Source organism: Hemitrygon akajei, chromosome 18, assembly GCF_048418815.1.
Source record: "Hemitrygon akajei chromosome 18, sHemAka1.3, whole genome shotgun sequence".
Lineage (NCBI taxonomy): Eukaryota > Metazoa > Chordata > Chondrichthyes > Myliobatiformes > Dasyatidae > Hemitrygon > Hemitrygon akajei.
The window spans coordinates 32,246,820-32,264,209 of NC_133141.1; the positions used below are offsets into that span (position 1 = coordinate 32,246,820).

General features: G+C 46.7%; 1 protein-coding gene across 3 annotated transcripts in view; it reads right to left on the reverse strand.

The window, feature by feature from the left end:
* The window catches only part of LOC140741265 (transcription factor Sp1-like), a 71,752-nt gene that overhangs the window by 47,363 nt on the left and 6,999 nt on the right, over positions 1–17,390 (reverse strand). For 2 of the 3 annotated variants that reach the window (XM_073071259.1, XM_073071258.1), the window contains exons 2-3: positions 5,076–5,158; positions 3,332–4,586 (exon numbers count right to left, since the gene is read on the reverse strand). In XM_073071259.1, coding sequence (XP_072927360.1) covers positions 3,332–4,586; positions 5,076–5,102 — 1,282 coding nt within the window. In that variant the 5' untranslated portion in view covers positions 5,103–5,158. Of the gene's footprint in view, positions 1–3,331; positions 4,587–5,075; positions 5,159–11,554; positions 15,483–17,390 lie in introns of those variants that run through there. The other variant, XM_073071260.1, reaches the window with a different exon arrangement.

Below are 17,390 nucleotides of genomic sequence, written 5' to 3' on the forward strand. Positions count from 1 at the left end.
ACACACACTCTCCCCAGGACACCTTGTAAATACCACCAACCCCCCACGCACACCCCAGGAGCCCTGTAAATACCGACACACACACACTCACTCACTCACCGGGAACCCCCGTAAATACCAATACACACACACACACACTCACTCACAGGGAACCCCTGTAAATACCAACACACACACACACTCATTCCCCAGGAACCCCCGTAAATACACACACACACACACACACACTCATTCACCGCAACCCCTGTAAATACCGACACACACACACTCACTCACCGGGAACCCCTGTAAATACCAATACACACACACTCCTCGGGACCCCCTGAAAATACCGATATACACACACACACTCCCTGGGACACCCTGTAAACTCCCACAGACACACACACACTCCCTGGGACACGCTGTAAATACACACACACAAACACACACACACACTTACATACTCACTCCCCAGGAACACCTGTAAATACAGACACACTCCCCGGGATCCTTTGTAAATACCAACCCACTCCCTGGGACCCTCTGTAAATAATGACACGCTCCCCAGGACTCCCTGTAAATACAGACCCAATTCCCAGGACTCCTGTAAATACAGACACACTGTCCGGGATACTTTGTAAACAGAGGACACACTCCGGGGGACTCACTGTAAATACCAACACACAAACGGCCAGGAGATTCGCAAGTGCTACTCCTGATGGTTTCAATTAGTTTGGCAGGGGGATTGGGGATGAACACCAGGTCATAAGAGTAGAACAATGGTGAGGAAGGTGGATATCAGGCCGAGTGAAAACAAGCAGGAGCTATATAATAGTTTTGATGGGCCAGATAGTTTGATGTGTGTACCTTAATGCTAGGAGTACTATGGGTAAAGGTGATGAACTCAGAACATGGATCAGTACATGGTACTACGATGTTGTGGCCACTACAGAGACTTGGGACCCTCTCAATGCAAGTGGTTCAAATGGGGCAGAGTTTGTTAAGCGCACCCAGGAGGGTTTGTTAAATCGATATGTGGGTGGTCCAACCGGAGGAGGGGCTGTACTGGACCTGGTGTTGGGTATTGAGCCTGGCCAGGTGACCAATCTTTCAGTGGGTGAACAGTTAGGGAACTGTGACCCACAGCTCTTTAAAGTTTCAGATAGCTATAGATAAGAATAAGTGTGGACCTTGCGAGAGAGTATTAAGCTGGAGCAGGGCAAATTATGAGAGCATTAGGCAGGAACTAGAGAGAGTGAATTGGAAAGAGGTGTCTTTGGGCAAGTCCACATGTGGATAGTGTTTACAGACCAACTTCACAGAGTAGGTATGTTCCGGTCAGAAGGAGGGACAAGGATGGGAAGGTTTGTCGAGAGAGTGGATGGATTGAGTCAAGAAGAGAAAGGAGAAGTATGAAAAGTTTAGGAAGCTAGAACCAAACAGAGTCCTGGAGGATTATAAAGAAGCCAGAAAAGAACTCAACAATGGAATTAGGAGAGCCAGGAGGGGACATGAAAAGTCTTTGGCAAGCAGGATTAAGGTGAACCCTGAGGGATTCTGTACATACATCAAGGGCAAGAGGATACCCCAGGAGAGGGTGGGAACATATGCTTGGATGTGGAGGATGTGGGTGAGGTTCTAAATGAGTACTTTGTCTCAGTATTTACCAAGGAGAAGGACTTGGAGATAGGGACAACAGTGCTGAGGGTATTGACATACTGGGGCATTTTGATGCATAGGAGATGGATGTGTTGGATCTCTTGAAGACCATTGAAGTGGATCAGCCCTCAAGTTACTGAGAGAGGCAAATGGAGAGATTGCTGGGGCCTTGACCAAATGTTTGTGTCCTCTAGCCACAGACGAGGTCCTGAAGGATTGCTGAGTAGCTAATGTTGTCCCATTGTTCAAGAAGGGAACCAGGAATAATCCTGGAAACTATAGACCGGTGAGACTCACATCAATTACTGTGAAGTTACTGGGGAGAATTCTTAGGGATAGGATTTATGAGCATTTGGAAAACCATGGCCTAATTAGAGAGAGCCAGCATGGATTTATGCAGGACATATCATGTCTGAAACTTGATTGAGATTTTTGACAAGGTGATGAGGGTGATTGATGAAGGTAGAGCTGCAGATGCTGTCTACGAGGTGTTTGATAAGCTCCCTCATGGGAAGCTCATCCAGAAGATTGAGATGCATGGGAAGTGCAGTGAATTGGTCGTTTGGATTCAGAACCGACTTGCCCATAGAAGACAGAGGGTGGCGGTCGAAAGGATTTATTCTAGCTGGAGATCCGTGATTAGCGGTATTCTGCAGGGATCTGTACTGAGATCTCTGCTGTTTATGGTGTATATAAATGACCTGGATGAAAATGTAGATGGATGGGCTAGTAAGTTTGTAGATGATTCAAAGATTGGTGGTGTTGAGGATAGTGTAAAGACTGGCAAAGAACACAGTGGGATATAGATCAATTGCAGATATAGGCGGAGAAATGGCAGATAAGAGTTTATCCCGGCCAAAGGTGAGGTATTGCATCTTGGTAGGTGAAATACAGAGACAGTACACGGTTAAGGGCAAAATCCCTAACAGTGCTGATGAGCAGAGAAAACTTAATGTCCAAGTTCACAGCTCCCTGAAAGTGACTACACAGGTTGATAGGGTTGTCAAGAAGACATATGGCACGCTTGCCTTTATTAGTCGAGCTACTGAGTTCAAAAGTCAGGAAGTTATGTTGCAGCTTCATGAAATTCTCATTCGGCCACATCTGGAGTTTTGCATACAGCTCTGGTTGCCCCATCACAGGAAGGGTGTGGGGGCTTTGGAGAGGGAGCAGAGTAGATTCACCAGGATGCTGCCTGGATTAGACAGCATGAGCTACCACGAGAGTTTGGACAAACTTGAGTTGTTTTCTCTGGAGCGGCGAAGGCTGAGGGGAGGCCTGAGAGAGGTTTGTAAGATTATGAGAGGTGTAGATTGAGTGGACACACAATATCATTTTCCAAAGGTTGAAATGTCTAACACCAGAGCACAAGCATTCAAGATGAGAGGTGATAAGTTCAAAAGAGATGTGAGAGGCAAGCTTTTTAGAAAAACATAGAGAGAGCTGGGTGCCTGAAATGCATTGCTCAGGGTGATGGTGGAGGAAGAACCATTAGATACTTTTAAAAGTTATTTAAATTGAGACATGAATGTGAGGAAAATGGAAGGATATTGACATTGTGGAGGCAGAAGGAATTAGTTTACACTCGCCTTATCTCTGCAATTAAACCAGCATGGCTGATTTGAGATCACCACCCTCCACCACCAAACCCAGCCTCCTCAAGATGGGAATAACAAGTCGCTCTCCCTACCTGCAGCTCCAGCAATGGTGACCGGAATGCCCTGGAGCTGATGCACCTGGATTCCAGAAGCTCCCAGCGCGCTGAGGTTAATGGTCTGCAGACCCGGCAGGCTTGAGATCTGGGCAGCACTGACTGTCAGTGTTGCTGGCGCTGCCACTGCAGCTGAGGAAGAGGAGGGAGAGGAGCAGGAGGGAGAAGAGGAGGAGGATACAGTGGCAACAATGGAGCCACCCACCCCTGCTACTCCCAGACCCTGGGCCAAGGGGAGGCCCTGGATGGTGATGGCCTGGCTCCCCATCCCTCCCATGGCTCCCGGCTGCTGCTGTTGAGGGGCCTGCAACTGAATGGCCTGCCAGCAGCCCAACTGCCCTGGTAGGGAGAGGGTGGGGGCCCGGAGGATGAGGGGTCCGGCTGAGCCGGAGACAGCCTGGAGCTGTAGGCCCTGAAGGGCCTCCTGCGACAGGTGCTGAGCGTGGAAGGGCTGCCCCTGGATGATCTGCGGCTGCAAGAGGATCTGAGGGGACGCTTGAGGCGGCTGCTGCTGCTCCCCATGCGATGGGGAAGCCGCCCCGCCTCCACCTACCCCCCCTCCATCTGTGTCGAGTTGAATTGCAGACATCTGGGACGGTGTCTGGTGAGCTGTCAGGCTCCCAACGGGGACCAGGGCTACGTTGCCGTTGAGGTTGATGGGGAGGTTGGCCAGGAAGGGGCCTCCTCCTCCTGCCACTCCACCTCCCACTCCAGCTGCGGTCCCCGGGCGGATCTGGAGAGCAGGCAAGGCAGCCAGAAGCCCAGCTGAGGTGGCTGGGAGTGAGACGGGGGTTCGAGAGGAGACGGAGGAAGATGAGGAGGGAGGGAGTGATGAGGTGGCGGAGGGGTTTGCCGCCAGCTGGTACTGTAGGTGGGAGGACGGAGGACTCAGCAGCTGTTGGGGCAGAAGGTAGAGGCCATTCTTGCCTTCAGATGGTCTCCCCCCAGGGTCGCCCTCATCTCCCTCGCCAATCCTCTCCTCCTCTCCACACTCCTCCTTGGGGGTCTGCTCAATGGCTTGGGCCATGGTGGGGATGATCATCTGCCAACCATTGGCGGTCTGGGTGATCTGGGCGGTGCTGAGGTCGAGCTGGGGTGTAGGGCGGGGGGCATCCGGCTCTGCTGGGGACCCTACCCCGGCCTCGGTATCACCGACCTCCACCCCTCCCTCTGAGGGTGGTTCTAGTCGGCTGCAAGTGGCGGCCAGCAAGGCCAGGGGTGAGGGCTGGGAGTCCTGTGGAGAGAGAGAGGGACAGAGAGGGGTGTAAGACAAACCAGGACCTCCAGCAAGCTGGGGACAGAGGAGGGGAAGGGGAAGGGTGTAGAGGAAGGAGGGTTCATGGAGACAGGGAGGAGTCCGTATTGCTCTGACCTACCCACCGCCCCTCCTCCGGCGCATCGCAGTGAGTGAGAGAGAGCAAATGACAGAGAGAGTGCGCACGACAGCAAAAGAGAGAGTGCACGCAACAGCGAGAGAGAGGGAGGGAGGGAGAGGGTGCACGAGGGAGCGCAGGCTGTGTGAGTAGGCACGAGGGAGGGACAGAGTGAGTGAGAGAGCAACAGCGAGGGAGGGAAAAATGGGAAAGGGTGTCCCATGGTGCATTTCAGTGCTAACTTCTGAGCGGGAGGATAAGAATGAGAAAGAAAGGGAGAGGGAACTTCCAGTACCCCAATTCAGTACCCCTCCTGCTGCACCCTTGCCCCACCCACCCTCTCCACCTACCTGATTCGAATTAGAGTGCTGTTGCATGTAATCATTTGCCGCTTCCTCGGTCAAAGCGTTTATCTCCTCACTGTGGTCTTGGTCTGGAGGTTACAGAGAGGGGTGAGGTCCATGAGCAAGGCTCCTTGAAGACCCGCATTGGTTCCTAAGGCCGATCCTCAAAACATGCTCCTGCCATTATTTCTTTGGCCGGGCCTACTCTGAGCAGCGCTGAGCTCTTCTCTCTTCGTCTCCCACCACCACATCCCTCCCCTATTTACCAGACATTTGGACACTGATAGGATATACACTTGGACAGGTACATGGATAGAAAAGGTTTACAGAGCTAAAAGCTGACAGATGCAACTAGCCTAGATTACAAAAATATGGATGAATGTGCACAGCCTTTACCCCAAGGTTGGGGTATCAAGAACTAGAGGCCACAGGTTTAAGGACAGGGGAGAGAGATTTAATAGGAACCTGAGGGGCAACTTCTTCACCCAGAGGGTGGTCAATATATGGAACGAGCTACTAGAGGAAGTGGTTGAAGCAGGTCCAATAACAATGTTTAAAAAAGCACTTGGAAAGGTTTAGAGCAGGGTACTGTGTTCAGTTCTGGTCGCCCCATTACAGGAAGGATGTGGGGGCTTTGGAGAGGGTGCAGAGGAGGTTCACCAGGATGCTGCCTGGATTACAGAGCATGAGCTGTAACGAGAGGTTGGACAAACTTGGGTTGTTTTCTCTGGAGTGGCAGAGGTTGAAAGGAGACCTGATTGAGGTTCATAAGATTATGAGAGGTGTAGCTAGAGTAGACAGACAGTATCTTTCTATCCCAGATGGAAAAGTCTAATACCAAACTGTGTGTACTATAAGGACAGGTTGGACCAACTAGGATTGATTTTTTCTGGAGCGGGACAAACTTCTCAAATATTACAATTGAAACTTCCTCCTCTTAAGTTCAACCCCTCTAGCAATGAAGGCCACCATTGTATTTGCTTTATTGATGACCTATTGGATCTGCAAACCAACCTTCTGCGATTGATGTACAATCACACCCAAGGCCCTTTGCACAACACACTGAAATCTTTCACCTTTAAATAATAATCTGATCTTCTATTTCTCATTTTAAAGTGGATGTCCTCACATTTACTAATGCTGTACTCCATCTGCCAGATCCTTTCACACTCACTTAACCTACCTATATCCACCGTGCTCATTATATCTTCAAAGAATTCCAGTACGACTGATAAACAGGACCTGCCCTTCAGGAATCCATGCTGTGTCTAACTGATGGAACCACTTCTATACAGTTGCCTTGCTATTTCCTCCTTAATAATAGATTCAAACATTTTCCCGACTACGACATCAAGCTAACTGGCCGACAGTATCCTGTCTTTTGCCTATGTCCTTATTTAAACAGTGCCTTGCCATTCGCTGTCTTCTAATTCACTGGGACCTGCCCAGAGTTCAGACAATTGTGGTGAATTAACAGCTCTACAATCATTTCAGCTATTTATTTTAGTACCCCAGGATGCATTTCATCAGAATTAGGGGACTTGTAAATTAGGGCACACTAATTTCTCAGCCATAAGAAACCGCAGAGAATTGCGACACAGCTCAGCACATTAGGAAACCAGCCTCCCCTCCATGGACTCTGTCTACACTTCTCACTGTCTCAGTGAAGCAGCCAGAATAATCAAAGACCCCTCCCACTCCTGTCATTCTCTCCCCCCCCCCCATCAGAAGATACAAAAGCCTGAAAGCACGTAACCACCAGGCTCAAGGACAATTTCTAGTACATGTGACAATAATAAACCAATTGCACTATCTCTTTAGTGACAGTGACTGTATCTAGGTCCTCGCCTGCCATCACATCCAAAATACCCCTCTTCTGCACGTTAGATGCTTCCTCCACAGCAAAATTACCCAATATTAACCTCAGGATCAGATTTGTTATCACTGACATACGTTGTGAAAGTTGTTTTGCAACAGTGTGCAAAACATAAAAAATTACTGTAAGTTATAATAAGAAATATATAAAAAATAAGTCCATTGTCCATTCAGAAATCTGATGGCAGAGGGGAAGAAGCTGTTCCTAAACTTTGAACATCTTCAGACTCTTGTGGTAACGTGAAGAGGGCATATTCCGAGTGGTGAAGCTTCTTAATAGTGGATGCCACTTTTTGAGGCATCACCTATTGAGGACATCCTCGATGGTGGGGAGGTGAATCCCTCAGGCTGCAGTGCTGGGGGTGAGCCATGTCATAGGCAAAGCAAGCAGCAGCCCCTGTTGTCCCTGTAGTATAGCAGTCTTGCTCTGTGGTCTTCAGTTTTATATTTCAGAGACCATGCATTAGTCAGAAGGTAGTGTTGGCCTCAGGTCCTGCATTCCAGTTTTGCCTGCAGCCCATCCACCAGCTCTGCTTCCTTAAAAGGAAACTGCCCTCACTACCTGGGTGGTCTGCAGGCTGGAATCTGCCACTTTTGAGGATTGACAGATTTTTTTTAATGTCTTAAAACAATGTTGTTTATTGAAGTAACCGTGGTTGTGACTGTAGATTTCAGATTCCCTAAATGGGAATATTTGATGAGTCCCTTCAAAACTGCACACAAAGAGTCCCCACTCTCCAGCACCATCTTTCTGGTGATATTTTAATTCCCCCTTCTCATCTTCCAAGGGACCTACATTCACTTTAGCCACTCTTCTTTGCTATATATAATTATAAAGCCTTTTTACTATCTTTTTATACTTTGTGCTCTAATGCCCTTCCCTTGGACAACATCGGTGGCGTGGAGAGGGGAGACTTGCAGCTTGGGCAACTGCCGGTCTTCCATAAAAAAAAAACCTTGCCCAGGCTTGCGCCCTGGAAACTTTCCAAGGTGCAAATCCATGGTCTATCGAGACTAACAAAGGCTTTTATAAACTATCTCCCCTTTCCTTTCTGCTTGCTTACTGGATCTTTGGTGCTTTTTAAAGTTTTCTTGAACTTCCAGTTTCCACTACTCTTGGCAGCTCAGTATGCACGAGCTTTTAGTTTGATGCCACCAAACACTCTTGACAAACTTCACTGGACAGCATCACAGCCTGGTTGAACTGGAACAACAGCCTGAAGGACCTATCCTGGGCCCAGCACTTAAGATTCAATCTTGAAGAAGGCATGCCAGCACCTCTACTTTCTAATAAGTTTAAGGAAATTCGGCATGCCATCAAAGACTCTGATCAAACTCCTACAAGTGTACAGTGGAAAGCATTCTGACTGGGGGCATTGCGATTTGGTATCAGAGCTCCAACACACAAGAGTCTACAGAGAGTGGTAGACTCGGCCAATTCCCTCACAGGTAAAACTGTCCCCGCCATTGAGGAGCATCTACAAGAGGCAGTGTCTGAGGAAGGCGACATCCAACTTCAGGAACCCCTGCCATCCAGATCATGCTCTCTTCTCAATGCTGCAATCAGGGAGGATGTCCAGGACCCACATTCAATGTTTTAGGAACAACTTTGACCCCTCTGTCATCAGATTTTTGAACAATCCATAAACTGATGAACAGTACTTCACCCTTCCTTATTTTCACTATGTTATTTTTTTATTGTAACTTAACTTTTGTTTTTAACTGTACTGCTGCCATAAAACAACAATTTCAAATGATTCAAAGTTTCATTTATTATCAAAGTATACAACTCCAAGATTCTTCTCTAGTCATGAAACTGAGGGAAAAAAAACAGCAAAAAAACTATAAAAACTATAAGACTGAAAAAAAAAATCCATAAATCATAGTCCAAATCCATATCGAAAACGCAGAAAACCTTGGTAACATCTTCCGGGCACAGCAGCAGGCTACACAAGCTCCCTGCTCCAGCGATCAGAAGGCAGGCAGCTGGTGCTCACTTTCCACATTTACTTCGATGTTTCAATCTCTCTCGTTGTTTTAATCGGCAAACAATGGAAGCTTTAATCGGTGAAAAGGAGTTGAACATCGGCTTCATGATTGCATAGCATATCATTGATAATAAACCTGATTCTGATTCTTCAACAACAGTTTTTCCCCCCATTGCCATCAGCTTCTTGAACTGACCTGAAAACCCCTAATTCTACCTCAGATTACATTTCCCTCAACTTGCACTAATGTCATTATGTGCAGCACATGTCTAGTTGAGAGAATGTTTCTATCAGTAGGAGAGTCTGGAATCAGAGGGCACAGCCTCAGAATACAAGGACACCCCTTTGGAACAGAGATGAGGCGGAATTTCTTCAGCCAAAGGCCAGTGAATCTGTGGGATTCATTGCCATGGAGGGTGGTAGAGGCCAAGTCATTGGGTGTGCTTAAGGCAGAGATTGATAGGTTCATGAATGGTAAGGCAGTTAAGGGGAGAAAGTTGGAAAATGAGAAAAAAAAATCAGTCATGATGGAAAGGTGAAGTAGACTCAATGGGCCAAATGGCCTAACTCCACTCCCATGTCTAATAGTCTTGTTTATTTTGTTATAAAATAACAAAAAAAAAAGCAATTTCAAATGAAGTTTGAGACGGAATCAGATGCACGTCAGCTCTGGCAGGGTTTGCAGGCTATTACTTTCTACAAGGCGAAACCCAACATCATAAATGGCTGTGATGCTTCATTCCTCAAAGAGCTGAATGCCTTTTATGCACACTCTGAAAGGGAGAGTAAAATTACACCTATGCAAATCCCTGCAGCATCTGGTGACCCTGTGATATCTGTCTCAAGAGCCCAACGTCAGAACATCTTCCAAGATGGTGAAACCTCGCAAGGCATCAGGCCACAATGGTGTACCTGGTAAGGCTCTGAAAACTTGTGTCAACTGACTGGTGGGAGTGTTCAAAGACACCTTCACTCCAGAGGTTCCCACCTACTTCAAAAGGCCATCAATCATACTGGTGCTCAAGAGCAGGGTGAATTGTCTCAACTACTATTGCCCAATGGCACTCACATCTACTGTGATAAAGTGCTTTGGGAGGTTGATCATGGCCAGAATCAACTTCTACCTAAGCAAGGACTTGGACCCACTGCAATTTGCCTGTCACAACAGGTCTACAGCGGGTGCAGTCTCACTGGCTCTCCTCTCTCCTTGCATCACTTGGACCTGCGTCAGATTGCTGTTTATTGATTACATCTCAGTGTTCAATACAATCATTCCCTCAGTACTAATCAACAAGCTTCAAAACCTGGGCCTCTGCAACTAGACTTCTTTATCTGGAGGCCACAGTCAGTGTGGATCAGAACTAACATCTCCTCGCAGACAACCAACACTGGCACAGCTCAAGGATGCGACTTAACCCACTGCTTTACTCTCTCTACATCCACGACTGTGTGGCTGGGCACAACTCAGATGCCATCGATAAATTTGCCAATGACTCAAACTTGTACAGTACTGTTGGCAGGATCTCAGAAGGCGATGAGGAGGCGTACAGGAGTGACACTGCTGGTTGAATGGTGTCATAACGTTAGACGAAAGAATTGATTGTGGACTTCAGGAAGAGGAAGTTGGGAGAACACACACCAGTCCTCATCAGTGGAAAGGGTGAGCAGTTTCAAGTTCCTGTGTGTCAACATCTGAGGATCTAGCTTGGGCCCAACATATTGATGCAATCACAAAGAGGCACAGCAGTGGCTATATTTCGTTAGGAGTTTGAGGAGATTTGGTATGTCACCAAAGATTAGCAAATTTCTACAGATGTACCGTGGAGAGCATTGTAACTGATTGCATCACTGTCTAGTACAAAAGATCAGTAAAAGCTGCAGACAGTTGTAAACTCAGTCAGCTCCATCACTGGCACTAGCCTCCCAACCATCAAGGACATCTTCAAAAGGTGATACTTCAAAAAGGCAGTATCCTTCAATAAGGACCCTCATCACTCAGGCATGCCCTCTTCTCATTGCTACCATTAAAGAGGTACAGAAATCTGAAGACATACACTCATTTCAGGAGCAGCTTCTTCCCCACCACCATCAGATTTCTGAACATACAATGAACACATTTTTGCACTCTTCTTGCACTACTTATTTTTTAATATACTGTATATTTCTTATTGTGATTTGTAGTATACAGGCTTCCCCCGCCATCCAAAGGTAGAACGTTCCTATGAAACGGTTCGTAAGCAGAAATGGCGTAAAGTGAAGAAGCAATTACCATTTATTTATATGGGAAAAAATTGTGAGCGTTCCGAGACCCAAAAAATAACCTACCAGATCATGCCAAATAACACATAAAACCTAAAATAACAGTAACATATAGTAAAAGCAGAAATGATCTGATAATACACAGCCTATATAAAGTAGGAATACTTTTCTGCAATCATTGCAGTACTGTCCACCGTAGCGAAAATCTCACACAAGTTCTCTCGGCAGAAACACTCTCTCCAGTAACCTTCCAGCTAAGAAGATGCCAAATCAAACCAAATAACACATCGTACCAAATAACACATAAAAATACACAGCCTATATAAAGTAGAAATAATGTATGTACAGTGCAGTTTCACTTACCGGAATCAGGAAGACAGTGAGCACACTGATGGTGTGTTAGGCTGAGTCGTCGGAGGTTGGGGTGGTGGAAGACTGGGGTGTCATCTTATCGTTGTCTGTTTCCATCAGGGCAGGCAGGTCATCTTCTTCTATGTCTGCCTGCCTCAATATTGAAGGTCGAGTTTCGTCGTCTGCTGTGGCTGATGTGGAAGGCTTGAAAAACGATAGTATGCTTGGCTGCTTAGCCTTGCGCATTTTTCTATCATACAGTTCTTCATAAGCACTCAAGCCATCCTGCAAATATGCCCTAAAGCTACGTACCCTTTCAAAATTAAAGTCATACTCTTCTGCAATCATTGCAGTGTTGTCAATCGCAGCGAAAATCTCAAGCAATTGCTTCACGTTCAGTTCCTGGACGACTTAACTTTCGGGCCGTTTGCTACTGCATTCGGTTTCCATTGTTATCCTTTCCTCTTCATCAGCTCTTCATCTGTAAGTTCTTGGTCATGGGATGTCAAAACCTCTTCAACATCACCTTCGTCAACTTCCACAAGCCAAACTTACTTTGTACATATTTCATTCACCACGATCGAAACGCTTAATTCTGTCTAGTTTTACGCTAAGTGTAACACCCTTACGCGCTCTTTTAGGCTTTTCCGATACCTTAGAACTCATCTTGCTAACGGATGCACAAAATAAATCGACATAAAGCACAGATGCTCACAGGCACGTGTTTAAGCAATGTCGGCTAGAATGCAGTTCCAGGGAGGAGCTTGGCTGCTCGGGGCGCTGCCTTTTACGCGTGCTGCCTTTTTGTACTTGTTGCCTTTTTGCGCGCGTTGCCTTTATGCGTGCGCTGCATTTCTCGCGTGTTGTCTTTATGCGCGCGCTGCCTTTCTCGCGCGTTGCCTTTTTGCACGCGCTGCCTTTCTGCGCACGCTGCTTTTGCGCGTGCTGCCTTTCTCGCACGCTGTCTTTTTGCGCGTGCTGCCTTTTTCGCGCGCTCTTTTTGCGCGCGCTGCCTTTCTCGCGCACTGTCTTTTTGCGCGCGCTGCCTTTTTGCACGCACTGTCTTTTTGCGCGCGCTGCCTTTTTGCACGCACTGCCTTTCTCGCGTGCTGCCTTTTTGCACGCACTGCCTTTCTCGCGTGCTGCCTTTTTGCGCGCGCTACCTTTCTTTGCGCGCGCTACCTTTCTTTGCGAGCTGCCTTTCTCATGCGCTGCCTTTTTTCGCGTGCTGCCTTTCTCGTAACAGTGAAAACACCTTCTGTTAGTGAAACCAGGTAACTAACGTAGGTCTTTCATAACAGCGAGGTGTCGTAAAGCGAACGTTTGAAAAACAGGGACACCTGTATTTTTTTATATTGCACTGTACTGCTGCTGCAAACAAATTTCACAACATACAGTCCTGTGCAAAAGCCTTAGGCACATATATTTAGCTAGGGTGCCTAAGACTTTTGCCCAGTACTGTAGTAATTTTATATATTGCACTGTACTGCTGCCACAAAAAAAGCAAATTTCATGACATATGTGAGTAATGATAAACCTGATTCTGATATGGGTCTCCATTGTGGTCTGAGAGTGGGAAGGGGGAAGGGAGAGGGGAGGGAGTGGGAAGCACCAGACAGACATTCTGTCGTGATCAAGAAACCAATTGTTGGAATCAAATGAACTTGCCTGGTGTCTCAGGGCTGGGTGTGTCTGCACCAGCACCACCTCCAGCCCCTGGCATTCCTTCTCTGCTACCAGTCCCACACCCTACCAGTGGGACTCCACCCATCCTATGCTTCTGCCAGATTTACAAACTCGCTCTTGCTCCACATTGACAAATACAGTATTTTGCAAAAGTCTTAGGAACCCTAGCTATATATCTGTGCCTAAGACTTTTGCTCAGTATTGTCTGATTGTTTTTCACAGAATATTACAGTTACAGAGAAAATACCGACAGACAATAATGTGCAAGGGCCATGGCAAGGTAGATTGCAAGGTCAAGTCTCTATTGCCGTGTACAGACAGTCCCCGGGTTACAAACAAGTTCTGTTCCTGAGTCCGTCTTTAAGTCGGATTTGTACCAAAGTCAGAACAGGTACATCCGGTATTATTTAGCATCAGTTAGTCAAACATTTGTCTTAGTATATAGTATATATTTTACCTTTCTATGCATATAAACACTTAAGAAACGTACGTATTTCAATAATTAAACCACTGCGTTGCTTAGTAATAATTGTAGCTTTCATCGGGGCAGGGCCTTTCACATGCTCCATTATTCTCACTTTATCCTTTACCTGCATCCTTTAAAATCGCTCCGTCGTTGATCGACTGTAGCCTAACGCTTTTCATGCTTTTGACCAACTGTAGCCTAATGACTGATGGCGTTTCACCTCTTTCCGATTGCTTTATTATTTCCAGTTCATTTTCAATCGCGATCATTTTCCGTCAAGGGAACAGAAAACTGCAGATCCAGCAGCAGCCGCGGGCGGCGGGTCCTCTGCTCCCCCGGGTCCTGAATTCCACTCGCATTGAGCCAGGTTAAATGGGACAAGTAGGGGTGGTGCTGACTGGTAAAGGGGGGGGGGGTGGGGGTCAGGGTGAATCTTGCTAAGAAATATTTAACCCAAATATAAAGTTACACACTCAACACAGTGTTAACGGCAACAACTTAAAATGGCGGACGGCGTTCTTCTCCCTCCATTTGTAAGTATGAGTTGTTTGTAAGTTGGACATTCGTAACTCGGGGACTGCCTGTATTGTATTGTAATGAAACACAGCATGGAATAGGCCCTTCAAGCTGCACTGCCCAACAACCCCCAAGCTAGCCCTAGCCTAATCAGGGGACAATTTACACACATTAGATGCAGATTAATGTGCACACGTTAGACTGTTTCATTAAAAAGGGCCCTTCTCTTTTTTTTTGCTTTTTCTTTACTAACCCTTTAGTCAAATTAAGGATTATAAAGCTAAATCGGTTAATTGTATGTGGTGTACTGTCTGTTATTTTGTGGTACTGATATGTAACAAGGTAAGAAATCATGCAGCATTCACACAAACAGGGGGCTTCGGGGTGGGCTCACACCTCAATTTCACACGTTTGGCGGGACCAGAGATTGTCTTCCCTGGACTTACTCAGCCGACAGAGCCAGAGAGTTTCGCTTCCAATCGGTACGTCTTTGGAAACCAAAGCACCCGGAGGAAACCCACGTGATCACGGGGAAAACATACAAACTCCTCACAGGCAACATCAGGAATTGAACCTAGGTTGCTGCTTCTGTAAAGTGTTGTGCTAACCACTATGCTACTGTGTCATAAAAGAGGTCACCAGTAACCAGAAAGGCTGAACTGGAGAAGGTCGGGAGCTTCAAGTTCTCAGGTATAAACACCACCGACAGCCTGTCCTGGCCCAACCATGTAGATGCCACAACCAAGAAAATGCAGCAGCGCCTTTAGTTCCTCAGAAGGCTACAGAAGTTCAGCCCAGTTAACCCTCACCAACTTTTACAGATGCACCATAGAAAGCACACTATCCAGCTTGGTATGGCAACTGCTTTGCCCGTGACTGCAAAAAAACTGGGGAGAGTTGTGGACACAGCTCAACACATCAGAGAAACCAGCCTCCCCTCCATGGACTCTGTCTACACTTCTCACTGTCTCAGTAAAGCAGACAGCATATCAAAGTGTATAACATATTGAGGGATATAGATAGCATGAATACACAGCTTTTTCCCCAGGGTTGAGTAATGAAGAGCTGGAGGGCACAAGTTCGAGGAGAGAGGTTTAATAAGAAACTGAGGGGCAACATTTTCACCCAGAGGATGGTCCATATACAGAATAAGCTGCAGAAGAAGTGATTAAGACAGGTACATTAAAAATTAAAAGGCACTTGGACAGGTATATGAATAGGAAAGGTTTAGAGGGATATGGTCCAAATACAGCATCTTGGTTGGCATGGACCAACTGGGTAAAAGCACCTGTTTCTGTGCTTTATGACTCTCTATAAAGATGCCCCCCCACAAATTATTTTCTCTTCTTCCCCCACACCCCGCCCCAGCTCCACTGGGCAGATACAAAAGCCTGAAAGCACGCACGGCCAGGCTCAAGGACAGCTTCTATCCTGTTGTTATTCTATTAAACTGACCTCCTAAACATGAGCTCGACTTCACAATCTACCTCGTCACGGCCACAGCATGATTGCCTGTCTGCACTTTGTAGCTGTAACACTTCCTTCTGCATTCTGTTATTGCTTTTCCCTTGTTCTACTTCAACACACTGATGTGATGAAATGATCTGTATGGATGGCATGTAAAACAAAGCTTTTCACTGTACCTCAGTAGAGATAATAAACTAATTTACCAAATCAAAACCCAACAATCAAAAAGAAAGGTGAGATGGGGGAAGCAAGTTTAAAGGTATGTAGGGCAAGTGTTTTTTTTAAACAGCAGAGAGAGGTGAGTGCCTAGGATTGGCGGTGGGGGCAGATATGACAGAGGTGTTGAAGAGGCTGTTCGACAGACATATAAACATACAGGAAATAGAGGGACAGTGACCATGTACAGTCAAAGTGTCATAAGAAAGTCTGCAGATGCTGAAATCCAGAGCAACGCACACAAAATGCTGGAGGAACTCAGAAAGTCAGGCAGAAAACATGGAAATGAAAACAGTGGACATTTTGGACCAAGACGTTTCTTCAGGACTGAAACGGAAGGAGGAAGATGCCGGAATAAAAAGGTGGGGGTGGGGGTGGGGGGAGGAGGATAGCTAGAAGGTGATAGGTAAAGCCAAGTAGGTAGGAATGGTAAAGCACTGGAGAGGAAAAAAGTTCCAATACAGTTGTCAATGTAGTGGAGGAAGAGTTGGGGAGGGTTGCCTGGGAACGTTTCAAACATGGACTGTTTTATGCAGCCAACAAAGAGGCAGGCATAGCTGGGACCCATGTGGGTGCACATGGCTACACCCTCGAGTCTGAAGAAAGTGGGAGGGGCCGAGGGAAAAATTGTTGAGGGTGAGGACCAGTTCCGCCAAATGGAGACAGCCTGTAGTGGAAGGGAATTGGTTGATTCTTTTGTTAAGAAAAAAGCAGACAGCTTTGAGGCCTACATGAAGGGGGAATAGAAGTGTACAGGTACAGAACATCCATGGAGAAAATGAGGTGATCAGGGTCAGGGAAATTGAAAGCTACTGAGAAGATCAAGAATGAAGTGTCTTGGGCATCAGTGGGAAGGGACTAAACCAAGGGGGGTAGAATGGAATCGAGGTATGAGGACATGAGTTCAGTGGGGCAGGAGCAGACAGAGACAATAGGCCAACGTGGATGGACCCATTTGTGGATCTTGGGTTGGAGGTAGAAATGAGCAGTGCGGGGTAAGGGAACTATGAGTTTGCTGCCAGTGAAGCGTCAGTTTAGCTCAGCATTGTGTTTGGACGAATACACAACAGTTCTCATTGAGGGATCAGCAGTGGAAAGGATGAGCAGTTTAAAGTTCCTGGGTGACAACATCTCAGCAGATCTGCCCTGAGCACAACATAATCATGACGAAGGCATGCCTACAGCTCTATTTTATTAGGAGATTGAAGAGATTTGTTATCAGAGACTCTTGCAAACAGCTAAAGCACATTCTGACTGGTTGCGTCACTGCCTGGTATGGAGGTTCCAATGCAGAGAATCAAAGTAGGCTTGCACAATCAGCCGACTCCATCACAGAAACAACACTCCCTACCATAGAGGAGATCTTTGAGAGGCAACATTCAAGAAGGCGACATCCATCGCAAAGGATCCTTACCATCCAGGACATGTCCTCTTCTTCCTACTACCATCGGGGAAGTGGTACAGGAACCTGAAGGTTCACACTCAAAGATTCAAGAA